Genomic DNA, 15,059 nt, shown 5'->3' with positions numbered 1-15,059 from the left:
GTTCCACCCTAAGCGAACGTCCTACGTGCAACAGCACTTAAATAGAACAATCCTATTGTTACATCTTTCTTTTTCTTTTTCCAAGTACAGATATATACACAATCTCGATATTTAACTTACAGCTACTTAACCTGTGTTCTACTTACTTACTTACACCAGATCCCAACAACAACACTGTGTAAATGGCTCATTAGTACCCCTCCCCACTCAACCGCTCAAAACATGACTGTGCACACATAACCCATTTCACTATTTTTTTTCTTTTTTTTTCTCTCTCTCCAGTCCATTCTCTAATCACGAAGTATAGTCCTTCAGGTATTGAGGCCTGACAACCTGTCGACCAGACCTGGTAGTGACCGTACCTTGGCTCCCTACCGGGTTGACTGGCGGGCCGGCTTTCTCAGTCACTGGTGACGCAGGTGTGATTGTACCTGGTGTGTCTATAGTGGTGTGATCGTGTCTGAGGTGGCGACGATTTCTTCTCAGAACACCTCCCGACTCTAACTCCACCTCATATGATCTGTGGCTCACTGGTTGGATCACCTTTGCCACTCTCCAAGTCCTGTGTGTGTCACCAGTCTGAGGTCAATGTGTTCCGTCCGTGTCCCGACTGTACACAATGAAGGGTTAAAGCAGACTTGCTTACTTGTACTTTATTCACAGTTGTTATGGTTACAACATAAGCTTGGTTCCACCCTAAGCGAACCCTCGGTGTCACCTCTAAAAGCGTCCTACGTGCAACAGCACTTAAATAGAACAATCCTATTGTTACAGGTACAATACAGTACAGCTCAATACCAGTGATGCCACAGATTACTTGTAAAAATAATCTGATTACTGATTACTCCTTTAAAGAGTAATCTAGTTACTTTACTGATTACTTGATTAGGTTACGAAGTCGTCGTCGTCCCCCCTACTGCTGCCACAACATAAGAATGACAACAGTTTTTTCTCTCTCTCTCTCTCTCTCTCTCTCTCTCTCTCTCTCTCTCTCTCTCTCTACCAAATCCATTCTGAGACAACGGACTCAGTGCGTACTCCGCAAGTTGCGCGTAACATGAATCTCTCTCTCACTCTCGCTCTCACTCTCTTACTCTCTCTCAAGTAGCCAAATTACACTATAAAACGAACTGGATAGTTGATTTAACCTCATGCTGAAGCCATTCTAAAATCAGCTATTCGTAAACATGTGTGTGTGGCTGTGTGTGTGCGAGCGCACGTCCCATCTCCGGTCTAGCTGATTGTACCCCTGGCTCTTTTATCATCAGCATTATGAGATAGTAACTAAATAGTAACTCACAGCCACTTGGAAAAGTAACTGTAATCAGATTACTGGCTTGTAAAAAGTAAGTAAATTAGATGACTATTTACTGAAAAAGTAATCAGATTAGAGTAACTAGTTACTTAGTAACTAGTTACTGGCATCACTGCTCAATACACACAATTGTTTTTTTATCCACTTTTTCTCCTCTTTTTCTATTTTTCGTTCCACTGTGCCAATTCTTCCCTCCCCTGTCTTGAACGTTGCTCGCATATGCCCCCCACTGGCTGGTTGTAGGGAGGATAGAAGCCTTGCATCACGTGTCCCCTCCGATACACGAGGAGGCAGCCTGTCACATCTTTTCACCTGCCAGCGCGGACTCTCATTGGCGAGGTGTAACGTGTGGGGGCTCACACTACTTTCCTGTCTCTGCTGTGCAGGCGGCCCCAACCGACCTGTAGGAGTCGCTGTCCACAACGTCCAGATTACCACCCATCGACTTCCACCCGCTAACTCAAATCAAATCAAATCAAATGTATTTGTAAGGCCCGACAACACACGTTAATGTCCGTAATGGCCCAGACACGTCTTCTTTAAACAAGTCAAGAAGAAACATAACAATAAATCAAGGACAAAACAAGAACACCATAAGGTCCAACAAATTTAAAATAAATGCATGAATGCAAACACTCCCAGACATACCCCACGCGAAGGTAAGGAAAAACTCACTAAAACCTAACAATAGGAAAAAATGCACCACAGGCAGTGTGGAGGAGAGAAACCTTAGAAGGGCCATTCAAGGGGGGATCTCCCTTCTTAGATGTCGGTGATAGTAGTGTTGCAGACTGACAGTTGGTAAGCATGCACTCAAGTGTGTAGTGAAACACAGATGAGTGCATGCAATAGCAGCTGAACATTTTGAAAAATTAAAGTTAGAGCTGATAGTGATAGCAACTGAACATTTTGAAAGATTAAAGATAGAGCTGATAGCGGATCTATTTGAGGCACAGGGGTGGCGCAAAGAGGGTTGTGTCCTCCCTGTCTTAATCACGGGATGTTCAACACTCCGGTCATCGCTCCGAGACAGCCGGAGACAGGGAGATAGGGGGCGGCGCAGAGAGGGTCGCAACCTCCCCGACATCATCGCGGGACGTCCAGCACTCCGGTCATTACGAGACAACCGGAGACAGGGAGACAGGAGGGCACGCAGAGAGGGTCGCATCCTCCCGGTCTTCATCACGGGACGTCCGACACTCCGGTCAACACTCTGGGACAGCAACTCACAGGGAGACGGGACAGGCGTTAGACAGCTCGTGTGAATGTAGTGGGCGGACATAGCAATAGATACAAGTGGTAAGCATATATGTGAATAGAATAGATATATGAAGTAAGCATATTATGTGAATAGAATAGAAGTACTTAACCCAGCAATGAAACCACGTTGACAGACCACAAACCATGTTGACAGAAGACGGTAAGGAGCTGATCCATGGCCTCGGTGGTGCACGTAGAGCAGTCACTGCAATCTTGGCCAAGACCCCGAGACATCCATCACCTTAGTCAGCACTACAAGACAGGCACTCAGAGAGATGGGGGGGACGGGGACGGGGGGACGCCTCTATCCCTTCTACAACGGCGCTCAGGTTCCGGGTTCCTCTGATTGGCCACGTTTAGAGAGTTCCCATGTTTGTAGAGGGCGGAGATGGAGCAACAGATACATGCAACTCTGCCAATTGAGTTAGTATGACGGCTGGCCCAAGCCGGAGGCAACGCCGACAGCCGGAGTCGAACCCGGTGTCTCTTGCGTTGGTGACGAGCGCAATGTCCGCTGAGCCACCCAGCCGCCCCAATACACACAATTGGGGATGCAGACCAGAGAAAGACTTTCGTTCTGTTCTGGTGGTTCTGGCTTGGAATGGGCAACACTACATTGATGTAAATTTAAACCTTGAGCGTCTCCGGGTTCCAAGTCATGCAGGCTCGGGAACAGCTTATTCCCCCCCTCAACGGTCATCTAACTGAACTCGCTCTCCTCACAGCACCATAATCCCTGAACCCAATGCGTTTACTCTAGGCTCTGTTGTACAAACTTTGTTGACTATACTCCATTTATACCTATCGACTGTCTTCACGGTCTACAACTGCCTTGCACTGTAAACATAACTAGATACCTCCATTTATAGTCTACCATATTAGTTTGATAGCCATGTGCAATAATACTATATACTGCATATTTATCTAGAGCTGTTGGATATATCTACATATTTCCCTGTTCACATACTGTAGCTGTATATATATCTGCATCTGTCCAATAGCTACTCTTACTAGTTAATTATACCTCTGGCCAATATGACTTACTACCCTAGTTGGCCTACTGCAGGGAAAAGACCCCTCTGGTGAAGCTGCCTACCTGGCCCGTACACTGGCTATTGAATCGTTGTGTAACATTAGCCAGCTGGAAATCAATGTGGCTTTGACCAAAGAACTAATCATGTGTACCAAGCGAGATCTGGAAACAGAGCCAGTTTCACTTGATGGCCAACATGTTGAGTGTGAATATTCAAATATCTTGGTACAGTCTGATGAGCGTCAGGTGAGCTTCTCTGAAAACATGTTTTCAAGAAATGTTCACAGCCACTTTATCTTCTGAGAAGACTCCAGGGCTTCGGTGTGAGTCAGCAGATTTTAGAGCTGGTGTACAAAACCCTTATTGAGAGTGTTTTAACTTTTCATTTTCCTGTTTGGTTCGGTCACCTGAACTGCAAAACTTAAGAATAAACTCTCTCTCATTGTGTAAACCATTAGCATCCTTAATTATGCAAAGTGACCAACAAGACAGAAGCCAGACATGAAATGTTTTTAATGCGTTTCTAATGTGTAACTGTGTCTATGCCCGTTTGTGTTTTATGTTGTGCTAGTTGCCTTCTGGCATCTTATGTTGATTTTCCTGTTTGGTGAGCCGAAGAAAAATGTCCACCTTGGTGGACAATAAAGTTATATTAAATTCTATTCAATCTATCTCTGTACAATAGATACATGAGTTTAGCATATATTATGTAGTAGCTTGTTATCACATTTAATCACTTGTACATTGTTAATGCACTTTATGGCTTAATTTGCTGGTTAGATGCAAACTCGTACTTGTGCTGTGCATGTACAATGACAATAAATTGGAATCTAATCAAATAGTTTTATGGGATTACCTAGACCACATCCTTACATTGAGCGGCATTCCAAACACAACACAAGGGGTGTTGCTTCATTCCATTCTTTCACCATTTCTTGTTCAAATTACTAATACCCTCCTCTCTGCTGCGACTGCAAATTATATACCACTACACTGTGCTGTTACTCAAGTCACTCGTGCCTTATTCTTATACTTTTAAGATTCTTTATTTTGCCATTGAACATTTTAATATTTGAATTCTAGTTTATTTTATGATCTTGTGATTTTGTATGAAGGGTGGACTAGCAAAGTAAGATTTTCATTGTATGGCGTAACCGTCTATTTAACTGTGCATATGACAAATGCATATATTGAACCTTAAAATGAAGCAGCAAGACTTCACATAATATAAATCCTCTCTTCATCAAGAACAGACTGAAACAAGTCTGCTCCCCGCCTCCCTCTACTGGCAGGTTATTGCATGTGAATTCCTCCATTACCAAATAAATATGTATTTAACTCTTGGGTATCTAAATGGATGTTTCTTGCAAACATTTCACATGTTCAAATTCTGCTGACGTTCAAACATTCCTTTTAAACATTCAAATAGCAAAATCTTAATTTCCAAGGCTGCTTACAAAATCAAACATTGTGAAATTTGAATCAAGAAGCATTTAGTTTTTGCACAACGTTTTTTGTATTGGATTCTATTATATGTTGTACCCACTGTATTGCACATCGTTGCGGGCAAGACCACCCGCATTTCATTGTATACTCGTATGCTGTGACAAATAAAACTCTTGACTCTTTAAGACAACTAGGCATTGAAGACATCAATGTCCTTATGAATGATTCAATAATTTCTTAAAAACAAGGTCAAGCTGAACTTTATTGTCATTGACGACTCTGGACATTATAAAAATAAATAGATGATTCACAGTCACTGGATCTTAATACAAACTGTTATCAAAATTATGTCTTAGCCAGAATGAAGAATTTAAAAGACATGCATAATCACCATTCCATTGACTGTTCAGAATACCTGCTGTGATTAACAAAATCTGTTAACTTATGAAGTCACCATTCAAATTAGACATCCTAGCTTTGCAAATTTAACATATTCCTTCCGGCCAGGGATTCAGTGATGGCTCGACTTGAACTTGTTCAACGCATGTCTTCCTGGTCCAATCCATGCTTTTCAACATAGCGTCTGGGTGAGAGAATTGAAAATTAAGAGTTAAAGAAAGAGGACATGTTGCATGTAAACGCATCTGAACTCTACTGTATATTTTACCAGTCATCGGTCTAGTCGCTATTATAGATAGATTATTGCTATGGGTTTCAGTTCATGCTTTATTTACCGGTAGATTTAATTATTTAATCAAATATATATATATTTTTTAATAACATAATCACGATACTAAGTAAATAAAACTCACTGACGTGGAGCTTGGAACTCATTTAGATACTAGATTTTACTCAAATATTTCCTCCATAAATCTTGAGGCTATGCTATTTTTCACCTACAACTATAATTAACACAACACAAGATGCAGCATCCTCATGACATTGCAAATACAAACTCAACTTAATATCTTACAAACCAAACGGACTTGTGCAAGACTGCTGACAAGTGTGGGGAAATAATGTGAAGAAGTGTGCCAAAAAAATATAAATTTGCTTTATTTTTTCCAAGTGTGCCCCTTTGGTACGTGATTATTCATTTGAAATAATAATAGATAATTTAAACCCCGTCAGTTCCCTACTTTCACATAAAATCAAAACTCACCTTCTTGCGTAATCATACATGGCCTGTTTCCTCTCTTGAAGAGACAGATGTCTGTCCGTTGGCGACCTCCCGAAACATTTGGCAGCAGGCTGTGAATGAAAAGGGTTGAAATCACAATCTCACCAATACAACACCACCGCTGGGCGGACACAGGACGAGGACCCTCATCTATAAGAGACGTTTCCCTTATCTCAAGACCCCCCCCCCCCCCCTTCCTTATCTCAAGATGTGAAGATGAGACCCCCCCCCCCCCCAAGATGTGAAGACGAGACACCCCCACCATCCTTATCTCAAGATGTGAAGATGAGACCCCCCCACCTCAAAATGTGAAGACGAGACCCCCACCTTCCTCACCTCAAGATGTGAAGATGAGACCCCCCCACCTCAAGATGTGAAGACGAGACCCCCACCTTCCTCACCTCAAGATGTGAAGATGAGACCCCACCCCCCACCTCAAGATGTCAAGACGAGACCCCCCCCCTCAAGATGTGAATACGAGACCCCCCCCCCCCCCTCAAGATGTGAATACGAGACCCCCCCCACCTCCCCAATGCATTTTGAAACCAATTTGTAACGTAACAAAATGTGTAGAAAGTTAAGGGGGGGAATATACTGAAGGAGCCTATCCCAAAATGTAAGATAAGCTAAGATGAATCTTTGAAATATTTTTATTTTTTAGATTTCTTTTGTTTGCATTTTACTGCTTTATTTCAGACAGGCCTGACAGAGAGGAAGGTTGGGAGAAGACATGGGGGGGGGGAAGACATGCGGCAAAGGTCTCCGGGTCCGGTTGTCGAACCCGGGACGTCCGCGTTGCACTGCAGCACAGCTACGTGGTTGCGCCACCCTGGCGCCCCAAGATGGATCTTTATTAGGGAGATCATATCTTTAACTTTTCATCTTTTTAACAAGAGGTCATGCCCATTTCAACCAACTAAATACAAATAAATATAAGTATTTGTCTTTGAATATTTTTATTATACATTTTTTTATATAGTTTTTTCACAACTAGACTACAGACCTTGACGGTGGGAATGGGACCAGATGGGAAGGAGGCGTTTCTAGTCCCGAACGTGGCTCCTCCAATCGCTCCCAGGGGAGAGTCGTCGATGCTCTCCAACAGGTTAGTGATGGTGGTGTCGACACAGTTTGTTTTCACTGTGTAGAGTTGAGAGACGACACGTTTTTTTTGTAAGAACATGTTTGTTCTAAAATGGTACATTTTGAAAGAGGGGTAAATGAAAGGAGTTCTTGGGAAATGTCGGATCTAAATCTGCTGCTGCTAGATGTCCAACTTTGGAAAAGGTTTTTAGAAAAAGGAAAAATGTATCCAAGTAGCAGAGTTAAACCAAGGCTGCACAATGTTTAGCAAAGAATCGGCAGGTGCTCTTGGGTCTTTGGGAGAAGAGTGTAAAAGAAATATATATATATATATGGAAGGAAAATGTGTTAAAAAGCCTTTATTGTGTCATGGCGACAGTTAAAAAAAAACACTAACATGCGTCGACGAAGCTGGTCTTCATCGGGGCAAAAATCTATCGTTATTGTCATGTGTTGTTATTAAATGAGATATTTGATTTAATTAATATGGGTGCACAGCCATCGTGTATCATTCATGGGAATAGGTTTCATAAAAACAATTTAAAGATCCACGTGGCCGTGGCTGATTTCTGAATAAACGCGGATACAAATCGAAAAAGGTCGCCAATTCGACCCTCGAACCCGCAGGAAAATATGGGCAGAGGAAGTGAATTGAGTAAAGCCAATGGTTGATTTGAATTTCAAGGACTTTAAGGACTTTTTAAGCACATTGTTAAAAAAATTGGCTGTTTTCAAGGAGTTCCAGGCCTAGACTTTTTCTTTTGTAAAAAGAAATAAAGCACTTTAAGCACTTCAAGGACCTTGTGCGAACCCTTGATCAGTGTTCCCATACCTAGGTCTTGTGCAATGACATTCAGTGGGACATCCGGCAGCACGTCCTTCACCTGCTGGGCCATTCTGATGATCCTATGGTCCTCCAGTCCCGAGCTCGGGACCATGAAGCCAAGGGGGGCACTTCTCACACCTGTTGGGGGGGAAAACAAGTGTCCATCAAATCACACCCCCGGAGAAAAATACTCAGAAATCATACAAACCGCTCCCATTAAAATCAAGGCACTACTATATCAACACAGGGTTCCCAGATATTGCTAAATGAAATTCAAGGACTTTCAAGTACTTTTCCCATTTTAAAAGGGCATTTAAAAGGATAAAATTCACTTTTAAATGCTGTTTTTTTATAGAGAAAATTTATCGGATCCAATATTTATGGCTTAAAACCAATTTCCAACAATTAGTTACACTTTAAATAAAAAAATTCAATTTCTTTGAATTTACTTTTTTTTTTAAAGCACTTTAGCACTTCCAAGGACCTTGTGTGAACCCTGTCAACAGAAGGAGACGTATCTCGCGTTTAACTTTCTTACTTGTGGAGGTTTGTGGCACGACGTGTCTTTTCCTTTTGATGTGCTCCGCTTTGTCCGCTTTAGTGATCTGGGTGGAGACCAGTCCAAGTTCACAAGAGAGGAGCTGCAAAGGGATAATTAGTAAGTAAGTAGGTTTTATTTCTAAAAAGAAAATTTTAAAACAACTGTACTGCCCTGCAGAAGTGAACCGCAGTAAGTGTTTTTCATAATTGAGTTATAAGTGACATTTTTATTCTTAATATCCGTGTTATCTTGTGACAACGTTTCAGAGTTCCATCTTGCTCCGTTTTAGAGAAAAGGGGTATAAAGAATTGCAGTAACTACAAAATCACTGGATAGTCAAAGACATTTTATTCAGTTTCACGGTTTGCGTAGTTAGCTTCTGCAGGGCAGAGTAGTTGCACCAAAGTGCTGTACATATAAATGGCACTATAATAAAACACAGTAAAACATGGTAAAGAAAGCAATAGAAATACGACAAATATAACAAGTATGATTCGAAAAATTAAATACACAACATGAAACAGGGTAGGTGTGAGATCAGACTATCCAGGCAAAAAAAAAGCCCAGTTTAAAAGCTAAAAGGGTAAACAGGTAGGTTTTTAACCTGGATTTAAAAGGCAGACGGGGAGGGAGTGCACCTTATACTGGGCATTCAGCCTCTTATAATTAGTCAATAACCACTAATAGATAGGCAGCCCACCACAAATACATTTCTTAAACTGATACAACACATTAATATATATGAATATATTATTATATATAGTATATTGCCCCACCCCAGCTAGCCACAAGTAACATAACGCCCTGTTATGACACATACAGACATTATCTGATGTCACTATGACCACCATGTGCTTGTACTCGAGTTAACACTTCCCCCGAGCAACAGTTGTGATTGGAAGATCAATAAAAGAGGCCAGGGCTTGAGATAGGTAAATTATGTTTAACTCTAATCTTCAGCATCGGGCTGAGGATAGATAAGACCCCGAACAGCACATCTGTAAATAATTAATCATGAGCTTCTCCAGCCCTGGAGAGAGTTCACCTATTTTTGCGTCAGGTTTTGGGATGTTTTTATCTGAATTCTTTATTGGAATTCCAGAACTCCAGTGGTTTCAATGAGGAGTGGCCATTGTTACATTGCCATTAGAATGTTGAGTTCCAAAGATTCTATCTAGGGTTAATAGTGGCTATATTTACATGGTGACCGCAGTTTGATTAATTGAATTGCACCGGACTGAACAGCTGAAAGTGCATCAAAGTGTACAATTAATGATCTATTATCGCAACTATACCTATATGGAGTAGACAGATTGGTGGCATATTCAGCAATAGAAAAGGGACTGAACATTTTACCTTTTAACATGTAGACACAATTAACCATGGCATGTTCAAGGTTCAACTTTATTTGCCAACTTGTCTGCGTCAGATCATTCTATCTCCGTTATGTTGACCTTGAGCTGCCCTTTTATTGTTAACAAATCTCAGTCTCGACAGAAAGTACTAAATTGCGCTCATGTACGATACATGTTCCGATAAATTCAATAAAAGCTTGTATAAAAAATATATTAAAGATTTATTTTTATTGAAGATTTTTTTCTTTTTCAGCTTTATAAACCTGCAAACAGAGCTTAAGATTTGTAATTAATTAAATATCATCTTTACCTCCTGGACTTTGTTGGCATACTCTTGCATGGACTCACCATCTTGCCTGGACACTGGTGGGAGCCAACTGTGACGGCGTAAACAGAAGAGACAGGGGCATTCATATATTTGTCGGGGAAGTGCAGAATGTCTGCAAGAAGGGTTTGGTGACTACGGTGATTATTGATTATGTGTTCATGTGGTCAAGTGATCAATAACAAGAATCGCTTTCATGTCGGTGGGAGCTATGGCTTCCAGGGGGAAGGAAAAGAAAAACAGGAAATGTTTAACCAAGGTGTGATAAGACTTCTGCCCTCCTCATTAACTTAGAATTCTGGCTAGTGAAGACAATTCATCACTACCTTATAAGACCGCCTTTATATTAAAAGAATGCTACAAAGAAAGAAAAGAAAGAAATGACTGATACAAAAATAATGATACAAATTATTTAGTACCTTACATGATACACTGTGTATGGAGCAAAAAATGTCCACAACAGTTCTGTCAGCCAAGAGGACTCTGGTGCATTCTGTGGAGAGAAAACAACCGAGTCAGTAATTATAAGACGTACGTTTGTTGTTTTTATGTCCTTTATGTAATTATTAAATCATTTGACCACAATGTCTTGATTTTTTTAAAAGGGACAGTTTATAACTTTTATATACATTTGTATTATTATTATACAATGTATACAATGAAACCCATTTGGATGTAATAAATCAAACAGTGCAGGGATTAAATAAAAAAATTGTTTATAGCGTTAGCGTTTTAAAACTTTTAAGGGAGCCTACTTGTTTCGGTTTTGTCGATAATCCAATGTACAGTTACCCCCCCACCCAACCTCCTCCAATGTACAGTTTCCCCCCCCCTCCACCCAACCTCCTCCAATGTAGTTTCTTCATCAAATGTATATACCGGTACTCTCTTTTTTAGACTCTTATTGTATCACAAAAAATACTGTATTTGTAAATCTGGTATGTCAAATGTATAGATGTAGCAGTATTGTCTATCTGTATGTCATGTGTGTCATATATGTTATGATGAATAAAAAATGGGGGACCCTGATGTAAACAAGATGAAAGTCTCTCTCTGGTCTGCATCCCCTTAACACATTAACTGCCATGCAGTTTGCCCCTCTCATACCACTCTCTGCCACCACTCTAAGCCTATGTTCACCTTCTTTGCAGGGCTATAACTTTTTAAATTGTATTGCTAAATTGACATTACTATGGCCCATTCAACATCGATCGATGAAGACCGCTATGGTCGAAACATGTTGATTAGATTTTAAATGACTTAGCCACCTTTAATAAAGGCCTTTTAACCATCTTCCCTCTGGATTTTACATATTTTTGAGTGCCTGGATCGACTCTCTTCTCTGATCGATTATCTATCGTTCAGGATGTAGGAACGTTATACTTTTTCATTCATAGATTCATACGAAAATACCGCCAAGAATATAAATATGTTTTTATCGTTTTCTGCAGTAATTCCTAGAACGCTAGTTATAGGCCTAAACGCATAATATAGATTATCGATTGCAGTTTATTCGTGATACACGCTATATTAAAAAAACCAACTGAATACGATCCTAAACATTATGACTCATCATGCGCGGATGAACAGGGGGGGGGGGGGGGGGGTCGTTTATAATTCCGTGATAGTCAGTAAATGCTTTATGTAGTAAGGGTGATATATTGATCAGAGCAGTTTGCATTAATAATAATAAACAATCACACTGGAGGAAAAAGATCCCACTTATTTGACGTGGATCAACTAGATCCATTTCCGGTTTGTATGGCGAAATAAACGCCCAAATCATATCGATTATTGAGTTATGGCAGCGATCCATATACACGGATGTGTGTCTAGAGTCCCGCAACAATATGTGACTGCCGGACGCATTTCCCAGAGATCGAGTCGATCCATTTCCGGTTTGGTAACTCGCCCGATCATCCACCAGGCGGCGGTATTGAAGCGTTGCACTGTTGTGCAGGCTCCCACTGTATCAGACCAGGCTCGGTGAGGGAATTATGAATACCATGGCGAAAAATGAAATATGATCTCAATAACGTCGTACGCCGTGGATTGGCGGAATTCGCATGACCTTGAAACAAGTCGTAAGCCGTTTCCGGCGGTGGATGTGTTAACAATTATGTGTATTGAGCCATACTGTACTGTACCCATTCTGCAATCTGTTAATATCAATCAATCAATCAATATTTAACAGATTGCAGAATGGGTACAGTACAGTATGGTTCAATACACACAATTGTTAAGGGGATGCAGACCAGAGGAAGACGTTTGTCTTGTTTACATCAGGGTCCCCCATTTTCAATTCCCAATGACACCACATTTATGGCATAGGGACATACATGACATACTACAGGTATATAGTAATGTTACATTCAGGGGAGGAAACTAACTTTTTGGCTTACCAGCCAACTGGCGGGTATCTGATTTTTTTTACCAGCCAAATAGATTTTTTACCAGACAAAAAAAATCGCTAATTGTGATAATTACTTCTTTGTACGTCTTCGTCTAAATTGATTTTCAATCATAGTAAATTAATCACACTGTCTCTACTCTTCAAAATATTACATCATTAAATCACATATTAACATGAAAGAGGGAACTATTCTGGACTGGGTTGGGCTGAACTGGGCAGTGAAAGATGCTGGGTTGGGCTGGTCTAGGTTATACTGAATGATGAATTGAAAATGAATTGAAAATGGGGGACCCTGATGTAAACAAGACGAAAGTCTTTCTCTGGTCTGCATCCCCTTAACAATTGCATGTATTGAGCCGTACTGTACTGTACCCATTCTGCAATCTGTTAAATAAAGTTTTCATTCATCACAGCTCAACTACTAGGAATGTGTGTCTGACTCTTAAGTGCAGGAAATATTCATCAGAAAGGGGGGACATGATGGAGGGAATGGAAAGAGCAGGTTTGACAGGAGCAGGGTTGAAGGGATTGATTGATTGAAAAGTTTATTAACAGATTGCAGAATGGGTACAATACAGTACAGTTCAATACATACAATTGTTAAGGGGATGCAGACCAGAGAAAGACTTTCGTCTTGTTTACATCAGGGTCCCCCATTTTCAATTCATCATAACATATTGGAGTGTGGAGGAAGTGGACAAGGCATTAAGCAAACAGGACTGAAATGGGGGACCCTGATGTAAACAAGACTAAAGTCCTTCTCTGGTCTGCATCCCCTTAACAATTGTGTGTATTGAGCTGTACTGTATTGTACCCATTCTGCAATCTGTTAATAAAGTTTTCAATCAATCAATCAATACTGGGTTGGGCAGTGAAAGAACCAAGCATTTCACTGTAATGTAATAGCTAAATAAAACAACTTGAACTTGACTTGTTACATTTGCACTCTGGTTGTATGCCAAATGTATTCTGGTTGTACTGTACTTGTGCTGTAAGATGACAATACATTGGAACCGAATCGACAACGCTAGGGGTTCAGCAGGTGTGTTCTGAATGCCAAATATGACAACATCACCGTTGTGAAGGGCATATGGGCGAGTGGTGATATGCTGGGAAACCCGGTAATAATAAAATGTCACTCGGCTGCATTTAAGCAAAGCCGCTCAGTATAGTCGTCCACTATGTTGAATGCGCGTTATGGTAGCTTGTTACATGCTAGGTAGCTAGCCGGCTAATGCTGGTTGACTTGTCATTCTCATCCGACTCGAAGGAGACGCGTCGCGTGCTGTTGTACGCCCCCATGTCAGACCGCACCGATATCCGAAAGCGACGACTCTACATGCAATTATTTTCATCCACTCATGTGTTTTTGTAAGTTTGTCTACGTTGTCAAGCCGGTGACAGGAGTCTGTAGGGCCGCACGCAGTGGTCTGTCCACTTCCCCTAGATGGGCGGCATCTTCTAGAAAACGAGTGTTCATTGGAGGAGCTTAGAGCGCATCTGTACAACGATGATGTTCATTGGTTATGGTCTGATTATTATGTGGCGCAAATGGGAGGAATCAAGGGGGGAGTCAGAGTTCGGTTTGTGCCAGTGAGCGAATCAGCAGATTGCAGAATGATTTTTTTGTTTTGTTTTGTAATTACTAGTACTCGCCAGACTGGCGAGTGCTCTTCATGAATTACTCGCCAAACGTAAAAAATACTCGCAATTGGCGAGTAAAGTGGCCTAATTTCCTCCCCTGGTTACATTTGTGACATATACGATATGCAAATATACAGTACTGTTACCCATAGATCCTAACAGAGATTATATACATATGATGGGGAGGAGACTGTACATTAGGAGGGGGTGGGTGGGTGCGAGAAAAAATATACATACGGTGGGGAGAAAATATATACATACGGTGGGGAGGAGACTGTCTACAGATACACCTGTGTGATGTTGCTACAGAGTTAAGCTAATAAAGGATACTCAACCACAGCAGGGGACTCACGTATTTGTACTGTGAAGTAACACGACAATGACAAATGTGTGGTTTGTTTTTCTTTTTGACATGGTTGCGGAACAAGTTAACTCGCCACTACAGCCCGCAGTAGCCTAGCCAGTCTCTTCAAACTTCCACTCGAAACTTTTTGTTAGGTGTTGCCGCTCATCCTTTTCGTCTGAGAACACCGCGGTGGGTTTTCTTTTTAGTGGCCGGCTTACTCCTTCGATTAACGTTATTATGCTAACGTTAGCTAATCCATATAGCAGGCGTGCGTAACGTTACAGTGCAAGCA

At 41.1% G+C, this 15,059-nt stretch overlaps 1 protein-coding gene across 1 annotated transcript in view; it reads right to left on the bottom strand.

Annotated features, from left to right (window-relative positions):
* Positions 1–5,298: 5,298 nt before the first annotated feature.
* The window catches only part of aup1 (AUP1 lipid droplet regulating VLDL assembly factor), a 28,398-nt gene continuing 18,637 nt past the window's right edge, over positions 5,299–15,059 (bottom strand). The window contains exons 6-12 of the mRNA XM_084331228.1: positions 10,784–10,857; positions 10,350–10,416; positions 8,682–8,784; positions 8,150–8,281; positions 7,238–7,374; positions 6,217–6,305; positions 5,299–5,637 (exon numbers count right to left, since the gene is read on the bottom strand). Coding sequence (XP_084187354.1) covers positions 5,592–5,637; positions 6,217–6,305; positions 7,238–7,374; positions 8,150–8,281; positions 8,682–8,784; positions 10,350–10,416; positions 10,784–10,857 — 648 coding nt within the window. The 3' untranslated portion in view covers positions 5,299–5,591. The remainder of the gene's footprint in view (positions 5,638–6,216; positions 6,306–7,237; positions 7,375–8,149; positions 8,282–8,681; positions 8,785–10,349; positions 10,417–10,783; positions 10,858–15,059) is intronic.

This window comes from Notolepis coatsorum, assembly GCF_963971535.1.
Source record: "Notolepis coatsorum genome assembly, chromosome: 16".
In the NCBI taxonomy this organism is placed as follows: domain Eukaryota; kingdom Metazoa; phylum Chordata; class Actinopteri; order Aulopiformes; family Paralepididae; genus Notolepis; species Notolepis coatsorum.
The sequence above is the reverse complement of the archived record's forward strand: the minus strand, read 5'-3'. Positions and strand labels throughout refer to the sequence as shown.